Source organism: Bos javanicus, chromosome 9, assembly GCF_032452875.1.
Source record: "Bos javanicus breed banteng chromosome 9, ARS-OSU_banteng_1.0, whole genome shotgun sequence".
Taxonomy (NCBI): domain Eukaryota; kingdom Metazoa; phylum Chordata; class Mammalia; order Artiodactyla; family Bovidae; genus Bos; species Bos javanicus.
The window spans coordinates 50,486,369-50,498,586 of NC_083876.1; the positions used below are offsets into that span (position 1 = coordinate 50,486,369).

The 12,218-nt window shown below is 40.4% G+C and overlaps 1 protein-coding gene across 1 annotated transcript in view; it reads left to right on the plus strand.

Moving 5' to 3' along the window:
* Positions 1-10,964, plus strand: part of FAXC (failed axon connections homolog, metaxin like GST domain containing) — a 70,149-nt gene extending 59,185 nt beyond the window's left edge. Inside the window, exon 6 of the mRNA XM_061427748.1 lies at positions 10,160-10,964. Coding sequence (XP_061283732.1) covers positions 10,160-10,449 — 290 coding nt within the window. The 3' untranslated portion in view covers positions 10,450-10,964. The remainder of the gene's footprint in view (positions 1-10,159) is intronic.
* Positions 10,965-12,218: the final 1,254 nt, after the last annotated feature.

Below are 12,218 nucleotides of genomic sequence, written 5' to 3' on the forward strand. Positions count from 1 at the left end.
GCCCTGTTGGAATGATGGTCTGGCTAGAAAAACTCAATAACAGCATGGATTGTAAGTCTCCTGACAGTCTACAATCCGGCATACTAGGTTAGTACCTTGACTTCCTCAAGCAGTTATGAAAGCAGTCAGAGAGACCAGGAAAGGCTGACCGGGGAAAAGAAGTTTGGTCCATACTCTTCATCCATTTTTGACCACTCCCCTCGTGAGGACATTGGTTCTTGACACTGGCAGGTCAGTATAAACCCCGGCAGGCATACTGCCATATGAGGATCACCATGGAACCGTGGAGCAGGACACAGCTCTTGCTTCTTGCACATTCACACAGACAGACACACTGAGTTAGGAAAGTAGAGACTTTACATTAAAAGAGCAAAAGAGTCCCAGCTCTGAACGTTCTTACTTTGTCTTGAAGATCCCGGACGAGACCCCAAGATGATAGCTTACAGTGAACAGTGTTGCCAGATTCATGGTCTCTGAAGGAGAAGATTTAAGTCTGGGACCAAAGGCAGTCTCAGTCACTCAGAGCTTTGTGTAGATTTTGTTAAAGTAACGGGGATAGAGAAAGCTTCCAGCAAGAGGCACTGGGAGTGGGTAGGAGAGTGCCCGCCTCACTAGTTGAAGCAGAGTCTTATATACTTCTCAACTAGCTGCTGAGAATCAATAAAAAGAATACCTCAAGGTTGTAAGAGTTCCACCAGACCCTTTCCCAAGGCATACATCCTGCGATAACTTAGGCACAAGATTAGCCAGAGAGAACGGCTCCGGCAGTGTCTCTGGGCAAGATACACTGTTGCTGTGTACTCAGAGGTACAAGTCTTGAGAAACAGGTTTCCAGGCAAGATTTGTTATAATCATTAACATAGAGTCTAAGAAAAGCATTTCCATGAGTAAGACATTGTGCTGTGATTATTAGTTGGGACCTAAAGAAAGGCCAGTTCTAGGGTAAGATACATTGTTGCATAAGGCTCAAGGAAGGCATGAGCAGAGAATGTTCACCTCCTCCTTATAGGGCCTTGGACTGCCTGCCTAAGCTTAGCTCTTTCAGATCCATGGGCCAAGGAGCCTGGTGGGCAACAGTCCATGGGGCTGCAAAGAGTTGGACATGACTGAAAAACTAAGGCTTTTCACTTTACATATCCTGGCTGAGAGACTGGGGGTGTACATGAGATCACCAGTGAATAACATATATAATACTCTTAATTAATGTTGGATGGATGGATGGGACCAAGCAAGGAAAATCATATAAGAAACTGAGGCAGGTGAGCAGTCATGTGTGGTAGTCACGGGTGGGTGGGTAGGGAGGATGGTGAAGGCTGTAACTGTGTCTGTGTGTGTCTACTCATGTGTATGTCCAGAGGTTCAGACCAGGCTAATGGCAGCAGGAGTACGCTCCAGATTGGTGGGGATAGGACTTCAGATAACATTTTACCAGGCTTAGTTGGAAGGAATCAGGCATTTGTTGAAGGTCTTCTGAAACTACCACTGAGTGGGGGTAAGGATAGTATGGGCTTATATTTAATTTTCTAGATAATCAGCATGAAGATATTCCTTGTCTTGTGATGTGTTGGGAATTATCTAAATTGAATATTCAATTCATAAATTGACTATCAGATTGGTGATGCTTGTAGCACTTAAAATAGTTTCCCTTTAATGTAATCAGATTTTCCATGGTGGTCTAAAAGATACTGATTACTTTTAGTTCATTTAGGGGTGTGTTTTGTATATATTCTCTCTTCCTGTTACTTCCTACTCTCTCCTTCCATTTCCCTGCACACCTGTGAATACAAACACATTTACTCACATAGTTCTGTACATACTCACTTATTCACACACTTATACTTTTACCCAAGTGCAAACACATACCCTGTACACATACAATCACATGCCCTATGCATACAGGCACTACATTTGGCGCTTGAACAACACAAGTTTGAATTGCACGGGTCACTTATACGTGAATATTTTTCAATAGTAATGACTGTAGTGCTACACAATCCATGGTTGGTTGAATCCATGAATGTGGAGGAACCTTGGATACAGAGGACTGACTATAAGTTCTATGTGAATTAACCCCCACTTTGTTCAAGGGTCAAGTGTATGAGGTCATCTGTTATTTTAGAAGGATTTAGGTATCCAATATCAGTAGAACTCTTAGATTGTACAGAATCCCTTCTTAAGGAAATGAGGCATCTTTAACTGATTTATTTATGACTTGGCACTTTCCTCTGTTACTTCCTGGAGGGACTTGAGGCATTTAGTATTCTTTTTAAAGAAATGATTGGTGTTTTTGGAGAATTGATTTTTGAGTCTCACTTGGAGATGCACACACTGGGAGAATCTGATGCTATCATCTGCAGGGCATTGTTGGCACATAGTTGCAGGCACTTTGATTCTTAGAACAAGTTAGTAGCTTCCAGCTCTCCTTGGGGACTGGAGGAGCACAAGTCATTCAAGTCCACAGTGACTCTTTAAAAGTCATTTCAGTCATTATTCCAGGCCCCTTCTAAGCCTTTGATCAGAGCTGCTAGTGCAGGCAAGCTACTAATCTGGTCTCAGCTTCTTTCTCTGCCTTTGCTTTTTCTGTGGTGGAGACTTTGCCAAGAAGTAACAAGAGGAAGGAGAAGTAGAAACAAACCACCAGGAGCCTGAATAGTGGAGACCTGGCTCACACCCAGGCGTGCAAGTGGCTTGGATCTGGCAATTTTCTGCTGTAGCTTTGGGACAGCCAGGGCGACATCGTCCTTGCCACCTGTGTGAGGGTGTGTGTATAAATATTAGCTTCTTGGGAGTTCCCTGGTGGTCCAGTGGTCCATGCCTCCATTTCAGGGGGCAAGGGTTGGATCCCTAGTCAGGGAATTAAGATTTTGCATACCTCATGGTGCAGTCAAAAAGTTTTAAAAAATTAGCTTTTTGATCCTAGATATTATTTACAATATCTAGTTACACAAACTACTCCAGGAAACATCCAGAATAGTGGGCAAGTTTCCTTAATTTCAGTGAGTAGGAGGACAGACTTTGAACATTCGACAATTCTTAAAATATATATAATATGTTTGTGTATGATGTGAAATATTTCCTTAGAAAAGATAAAGATTTTTTAAAAAAGATTGTATGGAACAGTCTTATGGAATCTGTAGGAGAGGGAGAGGGTGGGAAGATTTGGGAGAATGGCATTGAAACATGTAAAATATCATGTATGAAACGAGATGCCAGTCCAAGTTCAATGCATGATACTGGATACTTGGGGCTAGTGCACTGGGACGACCCAGAGGGATGGTATGGGGAGGGAGGAGGGAGGAGCGTTCAGGATGGGGAGCACATGTATACCTGTGATGGATTCATTTTGATATTTGGTAAAACTAATACAATTATGTAAAGTTTAAAAATAAAATAAAATAAAAAAAAATAAAACTCACCAATCGTGAAAAAAATAAAAATAAAAATAAAAAGATTATTAATAACTTGTGACCCTAACACCCACAGAGAGCTTCTGTTAATATTGTAGTATGTTTCTTCATCTTTTATCAACTACATGTATGCATATATGTTTCAAAATTGAGATCATGTTGAAATAGTTATATCCTGAAGTTGGCAGTTTTTGATTAACTGTATTATGGCCATTTCCTTTGTTATTAAATATTCTTCAAAACAATGTAGTTAGTCATTGCAAAATATCCTATAGCTACACTGTAATTTATGTGATTAATCTTTTTCTGGACTTGTGGGTGGTTTGTTTTACTTTTTCTTTAGTTTTGGCTGCACTAAGTCTTCGTTGCTACATGCCAGCTTCTCTGCTTTCAGTGGTCAGGCTTCTCATTGCGGTGGTTTCTCCTGTTGCAGAGCACGGACTTGAGAGTGTGCAGGCTTTATTAGTTGTGGCTCAAGGGCTCCAGAGCACAGTCTCAGTAGCTGTGGCACACAGACTTAGGTGCCTCAAGGCATGTGGAATTTTCCTGGGCCAGGACTGAACCCATGTCCCCTGTACTGGCAAGTGGATTCTTTACCACTGGACTACTGGGAAAGTCTCTTGCTGGTGATTTTAAATAATTTTTACTAACATTCTATAGTGAATATTGTGTATTTATTGTATACATATATATATACGCTTACCTCTGGTTGTTTACTTAAGCTAAATTTCTAGTTGGGGAATCACTGTCTCAAAGGGTGCAAACTCTTGGTCTACACAGCTAAATTGCTTTCTAGAAGGACTGTTTCAATTTATATTCTCATCAGCAGTGTCTGGAAGTACCTCAAATGCAATGGAATTGCTGTATCATATGGTAGTTTTATTTTTAATTTTTGAGTAACCTCCACGTTGTTTTTCATAGTGGCGGCACCGATTTACATTCCCAACAGCAGTGAATGAGGGTTCCTTTTTCTCCACATGCTCACCTATACTTGTTATTTCTTGTCTTTTTCAGCAACCCTTTTAATGTGGATCACATTTGATATTTTGATCAGAGTATCCTTACTAGAGAATTGCATGTGGATGGCCCTCTTTAACACAGGTGTGGAGCATGGAGAGCCTGGAAAATAAAACAGCAAAAGGGAAAGGGTTTTGCCACTCCACTGCTCGCCCTGGGGAGCCAGATCAAAATCAAAGAACCTAATGCTATTTTTCTGAATTTGTAAGAAACACAACCCTCCATTGTTTTTGTTTTTCAGTTGCGACCCCATGGGCTGCAGCACGCCAGGCCTCCCTGTCCCTCACCATCTTCTGGAGTTTGCTCAAATTCATGTTCATTGAGTTGGTGATGCCATCCAACCATCTCATCTTCTGTCATTCCCTTCTCCTCCTCCCTTCAATCTTGCCCAGCATCAGGGTCTTTTCCAATGAGTCAGTTCTTTGAATCAGGTGGTCAAAGTGTTGGAGCTTCAGCTTCACCATCTGTCCTTCCAGTGAATATTCAGGATTGATTTCCTTTAGGAATTGACTGTTTTGATCTCCTTGCTGTCCAAGGTGGGGCTCTCAAGAATCTTCTCCAACACCACAGTTCGAAGGCATCAATTCTTTGGTGCTCAGCCTATTTTATTGTCCAGCTCTCACATCCATACATGACTACTGGAAAAATCATAGCTTTGACTAGACAGACCTTTGTGTTTTAAGAAAAACCCTGTTCAGCAGATTTTCTATCAATAATTATTTATTGCACTTGGATGTATTCTTTGCTTATTTTTTGATAGATTATAAGATAGAAAGAATGCTGGAATCCTTGAAAAACATACTCACCCCATACTCTTACTGTTCCCTATTTGGAGGTGTTTAGGAAGAGGTTGTGGGGGAATTTGGGTCTTGGGAAAAGGTTGGCTTGAGTGACCTTTGCTGGTGTTTGTATTTTTAGATCTGTGAATTAGCTTCAGGGAGACTGGGAAAGGGGCGGGGTGTCCTCATTGCCACATTCAAGTTTGATAAGAACTTTTCTAAAGAGGAAATGTTCAGCACCCTTGCTGCTCGTGTGACACGGGGTTAAAGGAAGCAACCACGGGCACAGCTGGCACCCTGCACAAGCATGGAGAGGGAGGTGCTGAGGGAACGCCTTGAAAACAGAGTGTGTGTGGGCGCCAGCCCCGTTTTCTAGGTATCGGCTGGTTAAGGGTCCAAGGCTGCAGCGGTGCTGGGAGGAGCTGGAGTGATACAGGAAAATGAAATGAGTCACTTTTTCCAAAGAGTGGGGAATATTTCCATTAGCGAAACTTCAAGAGAAAAGTTCTTTATCCTGTCTGGGAGTGTCCTCGGGGTGAAGGGCCATTTGGTTTTCTGATAAATAACCTCTCCAGTTTTCTGAAAATATTAATAACCACTCATTAGTCATTTTACTAATTTATTTTATTGGATTTTTAAATTAAAAAGTAATACACAATTGTCACAATAAGTTGAATTAGGCAGGTGTGTTTTAAAAGATTTATCATCTCCTCACCTATATTGTGTGTGTGTGCTAAGATTGCTTCAGTCATGTCTGACTCTGTGCAACCCCATGGACTATAGCCCATGCCCTCCTTCAGGGGATTTTCTCCACCTAGGGATTGAACTCATGTCTCATGTCTCCTGCATTGGCAGGCAGATTCTCAACCATTAGCACCACCTTCCTATAGAATATTGTGCAGCTATTAAAAAGATATAGTATTCTATTTAGTGAAAAGATTATAATGTGTATAGTGCAATTCCACTGTTTAATTTTAAAATAATAAAATAAAAAAGACAGTTATATACAGGTATGTAAATTTGTGTATGAAAAATAAAGGCACAGATGTCCAAAATCACTCCCGTAGAAAACCAAGATTAGGGATTTGAAGTGAACCCTTCTGTACTTTTTATTTTTCATATACAAATTTACATACATATATATATAGCTGTTTTTATATTATTTTAAAACCAAATGGAATTATGTTATACATATTACTTTATAATTTTTTTTGCTAAATAGAATATTTATTGTTTTAATAGCTGTACAATATTCTATAGGATGGATATAACAAATATCAGTCAATCCTTATTGGATATTCAGGCTGTTTCCATCTTTGTTTTCTTTCTCTTCATTGACATAATACTACATTCAACATCCATGTGCATCTGTCTTTACATACTGATGCTTTTATTTTAGTAGAAAGTGAAAGTGAAATGTGAAGTCGCTCAGTCGTGTCTGACTCTTTGCGACCCCATGGCCTGCAACCTTCCAGGCTCCTCTGTCCATGGGATTTTCCAGGCAAGAGTAGAAGAGAGTACTAAAAGCAGAGTCCTGAGCCAACACACAAGTGCATTTAAAATTTCAATAGGTAACCTCACATTACTTTCCTGAAAAGCTTTTAACAATTTATACTTCCACCAACCATGTTGTACAATGTCTGACTCTCCACATTGGATGGTATCAAGCTTTAATTCTTACCAGCCTGATAGGTGACATTATCTGTTTGTTGAGTACTCTTTGAGAAAAAAACCTCCTGTTTTAAAAAATTATTTCACAAAGTTTACATCTTCAATATAGGCATTTATGTTAACATGAGCATATCACACACACACTACACACATAACCTGTTTCTCTGCTGACTTTTTTCATTCTTTTTGGCTGGTAGCATGTTGAGTGGATCTGCTGGTAGAGGGTCTATGCATAAGAAGGGATTGGCAAATCCAGATAAAGGGAGAATTGAAGTGTAAATTTTCACTCTTTGCTTCACTCTTTTTATCAGGGCCAGGATATGAGGATGGGCATGTGAGCTCCCAGTCTTTGCTTATCGAAGCAGACCATTTCTTAACGGCATGATAGAATGATTGCTTCTTCATGACAACCCATTGTCTTTGAGTGACAACACCTGCCCTCTCATAATTCTTGAGACTCTAGAAAGAATTACTGAAAAATAATCTGTGATAGGTAGTTGGAAGCTATGAATTCCCAGGCCAGGCTGTCAGCTCATCAGGAGAGGGGCAAGGTCAAGTCTTGGTGGAGGGCTTGGAGTCTGGGGACTGCTTTTGTTTGAATCCTGGCTCTGCCACTGTCTAGCTGTGTGACTTCAGGCAAGTTAATTAATTTCTTTGTTGATTCAGTTTTCCTGTCATAAATGCACATAGTAATAGCTCCTCTCTCATAGGATTGGTGCCAGGACTAGGGATGGGAGTTAATATGAATTCAGTAGTAAATAAAGCACTTCAAGTATTGCCCGGTACACAGTAAGGCCTATATACATGTTTGCTATTTTTATTATTATTAATTTTTATTGTTCCTGATTGAAAAGGTTCTAATGAAACATAGTCATGAAGGGGGGCAACTCTCTTGGATGAAAGGTAAAGAAAAGGGCTGTAGAGAGGATAGCCACAGAAGGCGTGCAGACAGTCATTTATCATCTGGATTCTGTGCACTTTGTACCTAGGTTCTGGCTTTCTGGGAATGGACTTGACTGAGGCAAAGAGGTGGTCCCCAGCTGTGAAGTGACCCCAGTTCATCTCTGATATCCTCCACCCCAGTGGCCCCTTGCTGCCGCTTCCTCATCTTTATCTAATTTTTGGTCGCCAGCAATACCAGATAAAGCATCTTCACAACTGCTTCCCTGAGGGAGAAAATAGGTGAAAAATGTGCATGTGTCTTTCCAAAAGGAGCAGTGATGTGGGCTTCTCGGCTTCTGGCTCCTGAGCTCATAGGTCTTCAAGTTGGGGGCAATCAGAATGGACTCAGAAGCGTGAGTCGAACTATTTTGATCTGAGAAGACTGAACATGGTGAACTATGTACAAATCCAATAGTTTACAGGATCCATGAGGCAGGGGGATTCGCCTTATGTTTTGTAGGGGATGGGTTTATTTAAGCAGAACAGCAGTCAAAGTTTTGAAAAACTTTAGTGGGAAAATGTTTACAATGTTACAGGAAGTGACAACTAATGATAATAATGACAATACATAAATTGAAAAAATACTGAAAGAAACACCAAAATGTTAATTGTCATTACCTTGCATTGGTGTGATTATTGATGCTTTTGTTTTCTTCTTTATATGTGTGTGTGTGTGTGTGTGTGTGTATTATATATATTTATACCATTTCTATATACAGACTTAGGATTTTCCAAAATGAATATATATTATCTTCTTTGATAGAAAATGAGATAGAGTAGTTACTGTAACCGATAAAGCTATTAATATAGATACAGCCTAAATGGCTATAATAGGGAGCTGAAGTAAAATGAAACTGTGGTACATCTATATAATGAAGTAGAATACAATTATCAAGGTGGTCATAGAGTAAAATTAAAAGGTTTTCATCATATGTTGTTAAGTGAAAAAAGTAGCATGGGAAACTAGGAAAAGCTCACGGGCAGTAGGGAAGACCCAGCACAGCCAAAAATAAATAAATAAAAATTTTTTAAAAAGTAGCATAGGAAACAATATGTAGTAAATGCTACATTGTAAATGTAAATATATGTAAATATATATATGTGAAAAGTGAAAGTCACTCACTCATGTCTGACTCTTTGTGACCCCATGGACTATAGAGTCCATGGAATTCTCCAGGCCAGAATACTGGAGTTGGGTAGCTTTTCCCTTCTCCAGGGTATCTTCCCAACCCAGGTCTCCTGCACTGAAGGCAAATTCTTTACAAGCTAAGCCACAAGGGAAGCCCACATGTATATATAAATAAACTTAAATTTCAAGAACAGCATAAATGAAAATGTCATGACAAATGGGATTATTGGTAATTCTTTTATTTTTTGCTTACCTGTATTTTCTAATTTTCTGAAATAAAACATGGATTACCTACACAGTAAGTGAGTGTTTATATAATTAAAAAAAAATAAACATCCAAAGACTATTAGGGCAATAAAATCCTGTAAGAATTAGTGACAAATTATATGCTTATTGAGCAGTGTTGCCATCTGGTGGCTCAAAAGCAAAAACTCACTCTCTTTTTGCAGTTTGCATTTGAAATTAGGAAATGAAAGCCAAATACTGTGTCATGTTTCAGACGAATGCCTGGATAAATTTAGCAAGTTAATGAAAGTGTTCCTTTGATTCACAGTAGAAAGAAGTAACCTGGTGACCAAGCAAGAACCCAATCATGGGTGTAGTGTTGAATTTTACTTAAAAAATTAAACAATCTCTGTTTTACTAAATGTGCTTGCAGGCATGTTCATCCATAAAGACAGTTCTGAGTTATCTATTTTATGGATGATTCAGGGCAAAATTTGCTTCCTAACCTATTTTTTTTTCCAACTACTTGGCACAGCAGCCTGTAACAACACTACAAATATTTGTGGAATGAATGATCACTTCTGGCTGACTTAGTCCAACTAACAGTTGGTGTGTTTTCATGGACTATAAATTAATTTAGAGATGAACCAGCTGAGGCACTAGTTTTCTTGACATGCAAACATAAAATAATAAAATGTTTCACAAAGCCAAACGATGGGTAGTTTAGCTGCCATTTTGAATCAGCTACCCTGCTCACTCCTCACCATCCTAGGACTCACCCCTGAATTTCATCCAGCCCACTCACTGAATTTATTTTTTCCCACTCACCTTTCTTCTGTGTATAAAATCTAAACATTTGAACAGTGCCTCTGTGGAAAGGCATTGTTCATGCCTACCCTACACAGTTCTTCTGAGTTGCCCAGAAAGCCAAGTGGCTGGTAGATGGTTGCTTCTGAGAACTAACCCTTGCTTTCCTTACCACCCTGCAGGTGAGCTGATCAATCTCGCTATGTACTGTGAGAGGATAAGGAGAAAATTCTGGCCTGAGTGGCACCATGATGATGACAACACCATCTATGAGTCAGAGGAGAGCAGTGACGGGAGCAAAACACACACGCCCCTGCTGGATTTCAGCTTTTACTCAAGGACAGAGACCTTTGAAGACGAGGGAGCAGAGAACAGTTTTTCCAGAACCCCAGACACAGATTTCACTGGACACTCGCTCTTTGACTCTGATGTGGACATGGATGACTACACAGACCATGAACAGTGCAAGTGATGGGCAGCCTTGCTGACCCTCCTCTGTTGGAGCTGCCACTCCCTGGGGTCAGTCCAGTTTCCCAGGCAGAAATCCCATTGAGCTGGGAGGAGATCTTCGTGCTTGGCACAGTTCTCACAAGCTAACTGGAGTAGAGCAGCCTTATTTCTTTTTTGTACAAACAAGACACAGAACCATTCCAATGGCTCCATTTAAAACAAAGAGGCAAAAAAATAAAAAAGTCAGCATGGTTCCTGAAATCCATTTTTGTTTTCATTAGAAAACTAACATTGTGTGGTAGAGCAGTGCAAGTGCGGGTTGTCCACAGACTGCTTATACGTTGATCCCCTGCAACCTGAGGGTTTAGGTGTGAGATGGATCCTTGAACATCCTTCATCCAGTAGGATTCAAAGTCATGAGTGATGTCATCAGAAGGAATGCAGGAGATAAATGTTCTTTGGTGGCCACTTGTATTTTCTGTGTGTATATTGTATGTTGAAATATAAGTCAAATAAAACCCATAGATATTCAGTGAACACCTACTATGTGCAGAGCACTGTGCTAGGTGCTAGCCAGTACTGGTTTTATCCTAAGCCCTGCCAGTGACTAGCTGTGTGATTCTGGGCAAGTCCCTTAATTCTTGTGTGCCTCATTTCCCCCACCTGTAAAGTGGGGGTGACAATAGTCTCCACCTACCTACCTCACAGGGGTGTTGTGAGGATTCATGTGGTAACATTTGGCGCTTTCAACCTCTAGGAAGAGGTGTGACATAAACACATTTTATTCTTTAATGTGCTTCGTGCGTGTGAAGATCGGCGGGTGGAGGAATTCCACATTCAGGCAACAGCAGCCACGGTCACTCGCCCAAGCCGAGCCGATGGAATACACACCAAGGCACAGTTAGGACGCGCTCATCATCCTCTTTGTGATCTTGCTTGAGTTGAAACCTTTCGTTGAAAGAACCTTGGAAATATTTTTACAGATCATCAACAGCTACAAACAGTCTTCAACTCTACTGTATATTTGCAGAGAAGTCTCTTTTGTTGCCTGAACTCACACTGGAAAGCTGTCCTTTGTTGATTCCGGAGTGTTAAGTTGCCTATGTTTGGATTACCTGGAGGGTATAAAGCTCAGGAATAAGATCTATTTAATAGAAGTGAAGGGGAAAGGATTTGATTGATTTTTTTTTAAGCAGAAGCTCACCAACTTGTAATGTCTTTTTTGAAAACAAACTTTGCAAGATGTACTGAAAAGATGAAGCAGGAAGAGGATCGTTGTGAATGGTAGCAAAGCACTTTGTGCCGTGTAGACTCTATGCAGTTTTTATTAATGCAGCTTTTCTGGTCTTCTCGGCCCTTGTCCAGTGAGGGGAAGGCAATGCTGAGGAGAATCTTAATGTTTCTTAAGGGTGTCCCCTCCCCTTCCTGTCCTCTCTTTCCCTCTCCATAGAGCACCTGAACTCTTGGGGTTACAGTGTTGACTAAGGCACTCTATCTCTGAAGACATGGTTTTGGTTGACTTAGAACATTTTCCAGTGAAATATGGGGTGAAGATCCTAGGGCGATGGCTGTGGATCTGGGCTTCTGACCACAATTGCCTGGGGAAGGGCTATTCCTAATGAGGTTAAAAAGGAACTTCTTAAAAGACAGCAACTTCTGAGAAGTTCATATACTTTATTTGAAAAAGACTGAATATAGTTTTGGCAAAACAGTCCTAGAATGCTGTGGATTCACAAAGATGTAATGGGAGAGAGTTTTTGAGGTGATTTACCGTTTAAGCAATGTATAACT